The sequence below is a fragment of the Entelurus aequoreus genome, linkage group LG27, assembly GCF_033978785.1.
Source record: "Entelurus aequoreus isolate RoL-2023_Sb linkage group LG27, RoL_Eaeq_v1.1, whole genome shotgun sequence".
Taxonomy (NCBI): domain Eukaryota; kingdom Metazoa; phylum Chordata; class Actinopteri; order Syngnathiformes; family Syngnathidae; genus Entelurus; species Entelurus aequoreus.
The window spans coordinates 33223553-33236966 of record NC_084757.1 but is presented as its reverse complement, the minus strand read 5'-3'; the positions used below and the strand labels follow the sequence as shown (position 1 = coordinate 33236966).

At 39.3% G+C, this 13414-nt stretch overlaps 1 protein-coding gene across 1 annotated transcript in view; it reads left to right on the top strand.

Annotated features, from left to right (window-relative positions):
- Positions 1 to 3301, top strand: part of tubgcp5 (tubulin gamma complex component 5) — a 55962-nt gene extending 52661 nt beyond the window's left edge. The window contains exons 21-23 of the mRNA XM_062039287.1: positions 2662 to 2750; positions 2828 to 2928; positions 3005 to 3301. Coding sequence (XP_061895271.1) covers positions 2662 to 2750; positions 2828 to 2928; positions 3005 to 3051 — 237 coding nt within the window. The 3' untranslated portion in view covers positions 3052 to 3301. The remainder of the gene's footprint in view (positions 1 to 2661; positions 2751 to 2827; positions 2929 to 3004) is intronic.
- The last annotated feature ends 10113 nt before the right edge of the window (positions 3302 to 13414 follow it).

Below are 13414 nucleotides of genomic sequence, written 5' to 3'. Positions count from 1 at the left end.
TGACCGCAACACAACATAAACACAACACAACAAATACCCAGAACCCCTTGCAGCACTAACTCTTCCGGGACGCTACAATATAAAACCCCGCCCCCCTAACCCCGCCCACCTCAACCTCCTCATGCTCTCTCAGGGAGAGCATGTCCCAAATTCCAAACTGCTGTTTTGAGGCGTTTAAAAAAAAAAAAAAAGCACTTTGTGACTTTAATAATAAATATGGCAGTGCCATGTTGGCATTTTTTTCCATAACTTGAGTTGATTTATTTTGGAAAACCTTGTTACATTGTTTAATGCATCCAGCGGGGCATCACAACAAAATTAGGCATCATAATGTGTTAATTCCACGACTGAATATATCGGTATCGGTTGATATCGGAATAGGTAATTAAGAGTTGGACAATATCGGATATCGGCAAAAAAGCCATTATCGGACATCTCTACTTATATGCAATGTTCCCTCTAATTGTTCATGTGTGTGAGCAAAGGCAAAAACTCCCTGATCATTGAGTGGAGGCCATGTGAGCAACATCACACGTGCACACTGCGGCTACACCAGCAGCACACCTGTCCCAAACCCGACTAAACAACAAGTTCAATTTCTTATTATTATAATCAAATGACAGCAGTCACTTCCATGTGATCATGTTCTAATATAAGTGTTTCGGCCCACTTACAATGACAAGAACAACAAATATTGTTTTTCATGAACTGTGTACTTGTATTGTTTGTCTGGGTGGAGGTCCTGCTTTGGAAATAATTTGTATCCCTTTCAGATATCGCATTTAGTTCCCATTAAAACATTCACATGTTGCACAATGAGATGTAAGCACTGGATCATGTGTACATTCCTGCAACTTCCTGTTTGTAAAATATATATATTTTTATTAGTATTTATTTAATATAATAACAGCATTTCATGACTAATATTTATAAATTAAGATTCTTAATAAATGACAGCAGAATGAGCACACATTTAATTGGTAAATCATAGTGTAACCACCTGGAATTACACATAATGTGCGGTGTTGGAAATGTCCGACTTTTTGTGTGTCTGTAAACGCATCACTGGCTAAGTGCCATATGTGTATGTGTTGGCGCTTATACAGTATATACAAAACTCAAAACCAGTGAAGTTGTCATGTTGTGTAAATGGTAAATAAAAACAGAATACAATGATTTGCAAATCCTTTTCAACTTATATTCAATTGAATAGACTGCAAAGACAAGATATTTCATGTGCATTTTTACCACTGTGTTACATGGCCTTTCCTTTTAACAACACTCAGTAAAGGTTTGGGAACTGAGAAGACACATTTTTGAAGCTTCTCAGGTGGAATTCTTTCCCATTCTTGCTTGATGTACAGCTTAAGTTGTTCAACAGTCTCCCTTGTGCTATTTTAGGCTTCATAATGCGCCACACATTTTCAATGGGAGACAGGTCTGGACTACAGGCAGGCCAGTCTAGTACCCACACTCTTTTACTGTGAAGCCACGTTGTTGTACCATGTGGCTTGGCATTGTCTTGCTGAAATAAGCAGGGGCGTCCATGATAACGTTGCTTGGATGGCAACATATGTTGCTCCAAAAGCTGTATGTACCTTTCAGCATTAATGGTGCCTTCACAGATGTGTAAGTTACCCATGTCTTGGGCACTAATACACCCCCATACCATCACACATGCTGCCTTTTACACTTTGCACCTAGAACAATTTGAAATGTGGACTCGTCAGACCACAGAACACTTTTCCACTTTGCATCAGTCCATCTTAGATGAGCTCGGGCCCAGCAAAGCCGGCGGCGTTTCTGGGTGTTGTTGATAAATGGCTTTGGCTTTGCATAGTAGAGTTTTAACTTGCACTTACAAATGTTGCGACAAACTGTAGTGACTGACAGCGGTTTTCTGAAGTGTTCCTGAGCCCATGTGGTGATATCCTTTACACACTGATGTCGCTTTTTGATGCAGTACTGCCTGAGGGATCGAAGGTCCGTAATATCATGGCTTACGTGCAGAGATTTCTCCAGATTCTCTGAACCTTTTGATGATATTACGGAGCGTAGATGGTGAAATCCCTAAATTCCTTGCAATAGCTGGTTGATAAATGTTGTTCTTAAACTGTTTCACAATTTGTTCAGGCATTTGTTGACAAAGTGGTGACCCTCGCCCCATCCTTGTTTGTGAATGACTGAGCATTTCATGGAAGCTGCTTTTATACCCAATCATGGCACCCACCTGTTCCCAATTAGCCTGTTCACCTGTGGGATGTTCCAAATAAGTGTTTGATGAGCATTCCTCAACTTTGTCAGTCTTTTTTGCCACTTGTGCCAGCTTTTTTTGAAACCTGTTGCAGGCATCAAATTCCAAATGAGTTAATATTTGCAAAAAATAACAACGTTTTCCAGTTCGAATGTTAAATATCTTGTCTTTGCAGTCTATTCAATTGAATATAGGTCAAAAATGATTTGCAAATTATTGTATTCTGTTTTTATTTACCATTTACACAACTTGACAACTTCACTGGTTTTGGATTTTGTGTATGCTGGTGTAGTTCTGTTGTTGTTGATAAAAAAAAAAAAAAAGGCTGATACGGAAATAGGTCAAAATGATGAATATTGTCCCGGCCATCAATGGGTCCATCTTTCATCTTCTCCTTCCTTTGCCAGGTCAGTTTCGTCAAGGAAGCCATCATGAAGGTGCTCAATCTGGTCCTCATCTTCTCGGACCGATGGCAAGCCGGGTTCGGCGCGTGGAAGTAGGAGCTCGCAGCAAAAATGACCACCAAAGTACAATTTCATGTCGCCGTTGACAACATTACGTGCGTTTCTGCAGGATCGAGTCCATCGACAAGATGGAGTCTGACTTCAAAAACTGCCACATGTTCCTGGTGACGATCCTCAACAAAGCTGTGTGTCGAGGCTCCTTCCCTCACCGTAAGCGACCTTCAAGCTTTGTTTGGACTCCTTCATGCAGACCTGAGATGACAATGGTGTGTTGTTCTGTGCACAGTGGAGTCCCTGGCCCTCTCGCTGATGGCCGGCTTTGAGCAGTGCTGACAGTAAGTAGCACTCCGAGTCTGCTCCACATCTTCTTCTTCTTCTTCGTAATGTCAGCCGCATCAAATCCTGCACTCCAGCTTTTGATACCGCGGATTGCTACTCCTGAACTTGTACAGACATGGGATTAGAGGAGTGGCCTTGTCTTGGCTCCAGATTTACCTGAAGAACAGATCCTAGTACGTCCACAGCAATGGCACTGATGCCCAGTTGGCTCCTCATCTATATTAAAGACTTTTTACTTTCAAAACTATTTGATTTTATTCGCTGATGACACCAACATACTTAGTAACAGGGGTGTCCAAACTACTCAGCCTCTTCAATTCAAGTCTAAGTCTAGATGTGACCAATCTAAGTCTAAGACTAAATGTGACCAATCTAAGTCTTAATGTGACCAATCTAAGTCTAAGACTAAAAGTGACCAATCTAAGTCTAAATGTGACCAATCTAAGTCTAAGACTACATGTGACCAATCTAAGTCTAAATGTGACCAATCTAAGTCTAAGACTAGATGTGACCAATCTAAGTCTAAGACTAGATGTGACTAATCTAAGTCTATGACTGAATATGACCAATCTAAGTCTAAATGTGACCAAACTAAGTCTAAGATTAGATGTGACCAATCTAAGTCTAAGACTAGATGTGACCAATCTAAGTCTAAGACTAGATGTGACTAATCTAAGTCTAAGACTAGATGTGACCAATCTAAGTCTAAGACTAGATGTGACCAAATAAGTCTAAGACTAAATGTGACCAATCTAAGTCTAAATGTGACCAATCTAAGTCTAAGACTGGATGTGACCAATCTAAATCTAAATGTGACCAATCTAAGTCTAAGACTAGATGTGACCAATCTAAGTCTACGACTAGATGTGACCAATCTAAGTCTAAATGTGACCAATCTAAGTCTAAGACTAGATGTGACTAATCTAGGTCTAAGACTGAATGTGACCAATCTAAGTCCAAGACTAGATGTGACAAATTAAGTCTAAGACTAGATGTGACCAATCTAAGTCTAAGACTAAATGTGACCAATCTAAGTCTAAATGTGACCAATCTAAGTCTAAGACTAGATGTGACTAATCTAAGTCTAAGACTAGATGTGACCAATCTAAGTCTAAGACTAGATGTGACCAATCTAAGTCCAAGACTAGATGTGACTAATCTAAGTCTAAGACTAGATGTGACCAATCTAAGTCTAAGACTAAATGTGACCAATCTAAGTCTAAGACTAAATGTGACCAATCTAAGTCTAAATGTGACCAATCTAAGTCTAAGACTAGATGTGTCCAATCTAAGTCTAAGACTAAATGTGACCAATCTAAGTCTAAGACTAAATGTGACCAATCTAAGCCTAAATGTGACCAATCTAAGTCTAAGACTAGATGTGACCAATCTAAGTCTAAGACTAAATGTGACCAATCTAAGTCTAAGACTAAATGTGACCAATCTAAGTCTAAATGTGACCAATCTAAGTCTAAGACTAGATGTGACCAATCTAAGTCTAAGACTAGATGTGACTAATCTAAGTCTAAGACTAGATGTGACCAATCTAAGTCTAAGACTAGATGTGACCAATCTAAGTCTAAGACTAAATGTGACCAATCTAAGTCTAAGACTAAATGTGACCAATCTAAGTCTAAGACTATATGCGACCAATCTAAGTCTAAGACTAGATGTGACTAATCTAAGTCTAAGACTAGATGTGACCAATCTAAGTCTAAGACTAGATGTGACCAATCTAAGTCTAAGACTAAATGTGACCAATCTAAGTTTAAATGTGACCAATCTAAGTCTAAGACTAGATGTGACTAATCTAAGTCTAAGACTAGATGTGACCAATCTAAGTCTAAGACTAGATGTGACCAATCTAAGTCTAAGACTAAATGTGACCAATCTAAGTCTAAATGTGACCAATCTAAGTTTAAATGTGACCAATCTAAGTCTAAATGTGACCAATCTAAGTCTAAATGTGACCAATCTAAGTTTAAATGTGACCAATCTAAGTCTAAATGTGACCAATCTAAGTCTAAAACTAGATGTGACCAATCTAAGTCCAAGACTAGCTGTGACTAATCTAAGTCTGAGACTAAATGTGACCAATCTAAGTCTAAGACTGGATGTGACCAATCTAAATCTAAATGTAACCAATCTAAGTCTAAGACTAGATGTGACCAATCTAAATCTAAATGTGACCAATCTAAGTCTAAGACTAGATGTGACCAATCTAAGTCTAAGACTAGATGTGACCAATCTAAATCTAAATGTGACCAATCTAAGTCTAAGACTAGATGTGACCAATCTAAATCTAAATGTGACCAATCTAAGTCTAAGACTAAATGTGACCAATCTAAGTCTAAGACTAGATGTGACCAATCTAAATCTAAGACTAGATGTGACTAATCTTCAATTTGCCCCGGGAGGCGTGATTTGTTCAACAAAGCACCGCAGAGTGCTTTTAAATGAATCTTAAATACCTCTGAATGTTACAAATCTGCTGCCATCTTGTGGACAATGTGAGTAAATAACCCTTGAAAGTACTTATGAAATAATAGCACAGCATTTACTTACATGACACAATGCAAACGACCTTCTGTCAGGTTCAAACACTGATGACATCTATTAAACGAGACAAGAAGCAAGGAATTCAACAGAGACAGAATGAAATTTGGCTCAATTTGAGGAGAAACGCCTGGGCTGTACTCTTTGTACCGTCTTACTGTGAGGTTTGTTCTACCGGGATGCAATCGGACTATTCCGGACAAGGCTTGCAGGTAGGAACATATTTAATTATTCAACTAACACTCAACGAAGTACAAAACAGAAAACAACCCGAAGGCAAGCGTGCCTATCGCACGCGGAAGCTAAGGCATGAAACATGAAACTATGGACATGAAAACCTCACTAAACTGTGGCATGAAACAAATAGCATTAACTATGGAATCGGTCATGAAAACGAGCAACATGAACTATGGTATCGCATGAAACAAGCAATGATGCCAGGCTTAAATAATGGTCTCTTGATTAGAGCAAGTCCAGGTGAAACTAATAAGTCGCCATGGAAACTAAAACAAACAAGGGTGTACAAAAACAGGAACTATTTGAGTCTTAAAACTAACAGAAAATAACAAAAACATGATCCATACCACAGATCATGACATGTACAGTCTCCAGCACGCTGTGGCGAAAGATTGTACGCCACCTCTTTTTATTTGGACTTTCCCTGTTTACATAACAACAGCTGTTTCTAAAGGAATGGGGGGTACGTAAACAGCCATTGTTTTTGGTCACATTAACACAAAACAAAAAGATGCCTCTGGCTTGGACTGGTCCTGGATCGAGCTTGGGAAGGTCTTAGATGACAATTAGGGATGTCCGATAATATCGGCCTGCCGATATTATCGGCCGATAAATACGTTAAAATGTAATATCGGAAATTATCGGTATCGTTTTTTTTATTATCTGTATCTTTTTTTTTTTTTTTTTTTTTATTAAATCAACATAAAAATCACAAGATACACTTACAATTAGTGCACCAACCCAAAAAACCTCCCTCCCCCCATTTCTTTCTGTTATCAATATTCTGGTTCCTACATTATATATCAATATATATCAATACAGTCTGCAAGGGATACAGTCTGTAAGCACACATGATTGTGCGTGCTGCTGCTCCACTAATAGTACTAACCTTTAACAGTTAATTTTACTCATTTTCATTAATTACTAGTTTCTATGTAACTGTTTGCATATTGTTTTACTTTCTTTTTTATTCAAGAAAATGTTTTTAATTTAGTTATCTTATTCTTTTTTTTTTTTTTTTTAAAGTACCTTATCTTCACCATACATGGTTGTCCAAATTAGGCATAATAATGTGTTAATTCCACGACTGCATATATCGGTTGATATCGGTATCGGTTGATATCGGTATCGGTAATTAAAGAGTTGGACAATATCGGAATATCGGATATCGGCAAAAAGCCATTATCGGACATCCCTAATGACAATACATAACCACCTCCCGTCTCTTCCCATCGTACACAGCGGAATTTTCCAAGCCTTTGGCTTGGTGCAACAAAGACAGCCTCGCCGGAAGTTTCCGAAAACGGAAACGTTTGTGATAACTTACACATCATTATTCTAACACCTTCCCTACTCATAGTGCAAAAAAACTAAATTGACTATATTTCTAAAAGATGTCTTCTCTTTGTCTGAAAAAAAATGAAACTTCAACTGTACTCAAGTCCTTTTGAAGACATATTGTACTTGCTCTTTCACAGACAAAAAGGATGATTCAACATCAGTTATATTTTCCTAGTATGACATGCAGTTAAATGTAGAGTGGAACCTAGACCTATGAACCCCTCTGTTTACATTGACAAACCTTCCCATGGAGCTAAACGTGCCTCTGTGTGCGAACCATGTCTCTGTGTACCATCGCTTCGCTCGGTCGCTCATTTTGTGTCGCGCCTGCAGGCAAAAAGCAGGGCAAAGCATTTTTTGGGGAGGCGGAGCTTTGTCCGTGTTGCTAACTCAATGTGAATACCAAAAAGACAACATTGCAGCGTTACTGTGGGGTTAAAAAACAAAACAAAAACAAAGACTACAAAAGCCAAAAGCAGTGAAGTTGGTAAATAAAAAGAGAATACAAAGAATGCAAATCCTTTTCAACTTATATTCAATTGAATAGACTGCAAAGACAAGATACTTCACGTTCGAACTGGTAAACTTTATTTATTGCAAATATTAGCTCATTTGGAATTTGATGCCTGCGACATGTTTCCAAAAAGCTGGCACAAGTGGCAAAAAGACTGAGAAAGTTGAGGAATGCTCATCAAACACTTATTTGGAACATCCCACAGGTGAACAGGCTAATTGGGAACAGGTGGGTGCCATGATTGGGTATAAAAGTAGATTCCATGAAATGCTCAGTCATTCACAAACAAGGACGGGGCGAGGGTCACCACTTTGTCAACAAATGCGTGAGCAAATTGTTGAACAGTTTAAGAACAACATTTCTCAACGATCTCTTCCAAGGAATTTAGGGATTTCACCATCTACGCTCCGTAATATCATCAGAAGGTTCAGAGAATCTGGAGAAATCACTGCACGTAAGCGGCAAGGCCCGACCTTCAATCCCTCAGGTTTTACCGCATCAAAAAGCGACATCGGTGAGTAAAGGATATCACCACATGGGCTCAGGAACACTTCAGAAAACCACTGTCAGTAACTACAGTTGGTCGCTACATCTGTAAGTGCAGAGTTAAAACTCTACTATGCAAAGCCAAAGCCATTTATCAACAACACCCAGAAACGCCGCCGGCTTCGCTGGGCCCGAGCTCATCTAAGATGGACTCAGGCAAAGTGGAAAAGTGTTCTGTGGTCTGACGAGTCCACATTTCATATTTAACACAATGGTAAAAATGCCCCTGTGCCAACTTTTTTGCAATGTGTTGCTACCATTAAATTCTAAGTTAATGATTATTTGCAGAAAAAAATTGTAATTTCTCAGTGTGAACATGAAATATCTTGTCTTTGCTGTCTATTCAATTGAATATAAGTTGAGAAGGATTTGTTGTATTCTGTTTTTATTTACCATTTACACAACGTGACAACTTCACTGCTTTTGGGTTTTGTATTTGCGAAGAGTACATTCATGGCTAGTAGTATTTGTGATTAGACCAGGCTTTTCTGGAAAAATATGCCAAAGCAGACTTATTTCACAGCAAAGGAGAAGGCACTGTTTCAGCACACACACACACGGTCCCTCCCTTCTCCCCCTCCGTGCTGTTTTCTCGTCTGTTCCTCAGTTTTACTTTTACTTTTGTAAATATTAGAGATGTCCGATAATATCGGTCTGCCGATATTATCGGCCGATAAATGCGTTAAAATGTAATATCGGAAATTATCGGTATCGTTTTTTTTATTATCAGTATCGTTTTTTTATGAAATCCACATAAAAAACACAAGATACACTTACAATTAGTGCACCAACCCAAAAAACCTCCCTCCCCCATTTACACTCATTCACACAAAAGGGTTGTTTCTTTCTGTTATTAATATTCTGGTTCCTACATTATATATCAATATATATCAATACAGTCTGCAAGGGATACAGTCCGTAAGCACACATGATTGTGCGTGCTGCTGGTCCACTAATAGTACTAACCTTTAACAGTTAATTTTAATCATTTTCATTAATTACTAGTTTCTATGTAACTGTTTTTATATTGTTTTACTTTCTTTTTTATTCAAGAAAATGTTTTTAATTTATTCATCTTATTTCATTTTATTCATTTTTTTAAAAAAGTACCTTATCTTCACCATACCTGGTTGTCCAAATTAGGCATAATAATGTGTTAATTCCATGACTGTATATATCGGTTGATATCGGTATCGGTTGATATCGGTATCAGTAATTAAAGAGTTGGACAATATCGGCATATCGGATATCGGCAAAAAGCCATTATCGGACATCCCTAATGACAATACATAACCACCTCCCGTCTCTTCCCATCGTACACAGCGGAATTTTCCAAGCCTTTGGCTTGGTGCAACAAAGACAGCCTCGCCGGAAGTTTCCGAAAACGGAAACGTTTGTGATAACTTACACATCATTATTCTAACACCTTCCCTACTCATAGTGCAAAAAACTAAATTGACTATATTTCTAAAAGATGTCTTCTCTTTGTCTGAAAAAAAATGAAACTTCAACTGTACTCAAGTCCTTTTGAAGACATATTGTACATATTGTCCGATAAGCCATTATCGGACATCCCTAGTAAATATGTATTATTGTAGCAATATGGTTGTTAAAGGTATAAGGATTTTTGTGATTTCTGATTGTTTGTGAGGGCACCACTTCTGTGTGTGTGCGTGTGTTGCCCGAGCGGCGCAAAAATCCAATTCAGCTTGTAAATAAATACAACTTGATCCTTCACCTCCTTGTTATGTGTGTTTGATATACAGCGAGGGTGTCCAAACTATGGCGTCCTCAGTTCGACCCCGGAGACGTCCCAACTTATTAAGTAAGGAGTCAGGCCCGCGAGGTGCCTGCACCTTCATTCAAAATTTCGGACAGTCTGGTTGCTCCAATTTTGATGACTTCTTGTGGACATTGTGAGTAAATCAGGTCAATGACCATGAATTAAACTTTAAAATGTGCACAGCAATTACTTATATGACCCAAGCCAAACAACCTTTTGCACTCGAGGCGCAAAAAAACCCAAAAAGTCAACACGCATTGTTACACACCACACAACCTGCTCACTGAACTTTGTGGATGTTTTAAAAATGTCCAATCACAATACATTTTTCAAAATTACACCCATTTTTTTAAATATAATATAAACTCCCCACATCACTGTCCAAATTCATTAACATATTTTTTTCTATGTTGATCCAGTCCTTATCTGCCGAAGAATGAAATGAGAGGCTTGCTTGTTCACAACCGAAGGAGATATAATAATGTAAGAAGTTTGGTAATTGTAGTCCTCCTTTATCTTGTGTACAAGACAACATTAAAGGCCTACTGAAACCCACTACTACCGACCACGCAGTCTGATAGTTTATATATCAATGATGAAATCTTAACATTATAACACATGCCAATACGGCCGGGTTAACTTATAAAGTGACATTTTAAATTTGCCGCTAAACTTCCGGTTCGAAACGCCTCTGCGGATGACGTATGCGCGTGACGTAGACCGGGGAACACGGGTATGCCTTCCACATTGAAGCCAATACGAAAAAGCTCTGTTTTCATTTCATAATTCCACAGTATTCTGGACATCTGTGTTCGTGAATCTGTTTCAATCATGTTCATTGCATTATGGAGAAGGAAGCTGAGCAAGCAAAGAAGAAAGTTGTCGGTGCGAAATGGACGTATTTTTCGAACGTAGTCAGCCACAACAGTACACAGCCGGCGCTTCTTTGTTTACATTCCCGAAAGATGCAGTCAAGATGGAAGAACTCGGATAACAGAGACTCTAACCAGGAGGACTTTTGACTTGGATACACAGACGCCTGTAGAGAACTGGGACAACACAGACTCTTACCAGGATTACTTTGATTTGGATGACAAAGACGCAGACGTGCTACTGTGAGTATGCAGCTTTGGCTTCTAAACATTTGATCGCTTGACCGTATGTGCGCAACTTTTTTTTGCGTATGTATGTAACTTTTTAAAAATATATAAGCTTTATGAACCTTGGGTTAGGTGAACGGTCTTTTGGGCTGAGTGATTGTGTGTGTTGATCAGGTGTTTGAATTGTATTGGCGTGTTCTATGGAGCTAGGAGCTAGCATAGGAGCTAGGAGCTAGCGTAACAAACACGCAGGTGTTTTTATGCAGGATTAATTTGTGGCATATTAAATATAAGCCTGGTTGTGTTGTGGCTAATAGAGTATATATATGTCTTGTGTTTATTTACTGTTGTGGTCATTCCCAGCTGAATATCAGGTACCGTGAGTATGCAGCCTTGGCTGCTAAACATTCGATAACTTGACCGTATGTGCGCGTCACGTACGTAACTTTTTAAAAATATATAAGCTTTATGAACCTTGGGTTAGGTAAACGGTCTTTTGGGCTGAGTGATTGTGTGTGTTGATCAGGTGTTTGAATTGTATTGGCGTGTTCTATGGAGCTAGGAGCTAGCAGAGGAGCTAGGAGCTAGCATAACAAACACGCAGGTGTTTTTATGCAGGATTAATTTGTGGCATATTAAATATAAGCCTGGTTGTGTTGTGGCTAATAGAGTATATATATGTCTTGTGTTTATTTACTGTTGTAGTCATTCCCAGCTGAATATCAGGTCACCCCCGCCTCTCACAGCATCTTCCCTATCTGAATAGCTTCAACTCCCCACTAGTCCTTCACTTGCACTTTACTCATCCACAAATCTTTCATCCTCGCTCAAATTAATGGGGAAATTGTCGCTTTCTCGGTCCGAATCTCTCTCACTTCATGCGGCCATCATTGTAAACAATAGGGAACTTTGCGTATATGTTCAACTGACTACGTCACGCTACTTCCGGTAGGGGCAAGCCTTTTTTTTATCAGATACCAAAAGTTGCGATCTTTATCGTCGTTGTTCTATACTAAATCCTTTCAGCAAAAATATGGCAATATCGCGAAATGATCAAGTATGACACATAGAATAGATCTGCTATCCCCGTTTAAATAAAAAAAAATTCATTTCAGTAGGCCTTTAAGTATGAACATCTGGCCTTCTTTCCACACCATATAAAATGTGATATCATTGTATGTATTTTCTTAAACCAACTTTTATTAATTAGGACAGGCATCATTTTCAGTATATAACAGGGGTCAGCAACCTTTACCACTCAAAGAGCCATTTTGGCAAGTTTCACAAATTAAAGAAAATAATGGGAGCCACAAAAAAAATTAAAATGAAAAACACCGCATACAAAGCTTAAACGCTTTGTGCTATGTTAACTAGGGGTCTCCGACACACGCACCGGCACACACTTTAATGTGGAAATTTGATGTTAGTGCGGCCCGCGAGTTGTGAATAAATGGCGCTTGATAGTGTCATACTTGCCAACCCTCGCATTTTTCCCGGGAGACTCCCAAATATCAGGGTGTGATGACACTGCTTTTGACGCCCTCTACAGTCTGCCCTAACAGTGTACCTGCTCGACCACATGCAGAATGCAGTTTCAGCTTGCTCACGTTAGTGACAGCAAGGCGTACTACCTCAGCAGCCACACATCTTACACTGACGGTACCAATACCCAGAATGCCATGCAGCCCTAACTCTTCCGCTCAACCAACGCACGGAGAGGGGTGGGGGGGGGGGTTGATGTGTGGGGGGATTTGGTGGTAGCTGGGGTGTATAATGTAGACCGGAAGAGTTAGGGCTGCATGGGATTCTGGGTATTGGTTGTGTTGTGTTTATGTTGTGTTACGGTGGGATGTTCTCCAGAAATGTGTTTTTCATTCTTTTTTGGTGTGGGTTCACAGTGTGGCGCATATTTGTAACGTAACAATGTTAAAGTTGTTTGATACGGCTACCGTCAGTGTAAGCTGTGTGGCTGATGACTAAGTATGCTTTGCTGTCTCCTATGTGTGCAAAAAAACCCAAAACATACACATGTGGCCGGGATGGCACGATGTTTGTAAATGCTATAGAGGACAATTATTGCAGTGCAATTAGGGCACTCCCTTTATTTAGTAATTAGAGTGTAAATAGGATTATATTTTCCCTGGGAGTTATCTATGAGAGACACTGAGATCCATAAGTCTCCTTGGAAAATCGGGGGGGTCGGCAAGTATGTAGCTGAGCCGCATCAGAGTGGTCAAAGAGCCGCATGCGCCGCGGGTTGCCGACCCCTGGTATATAATT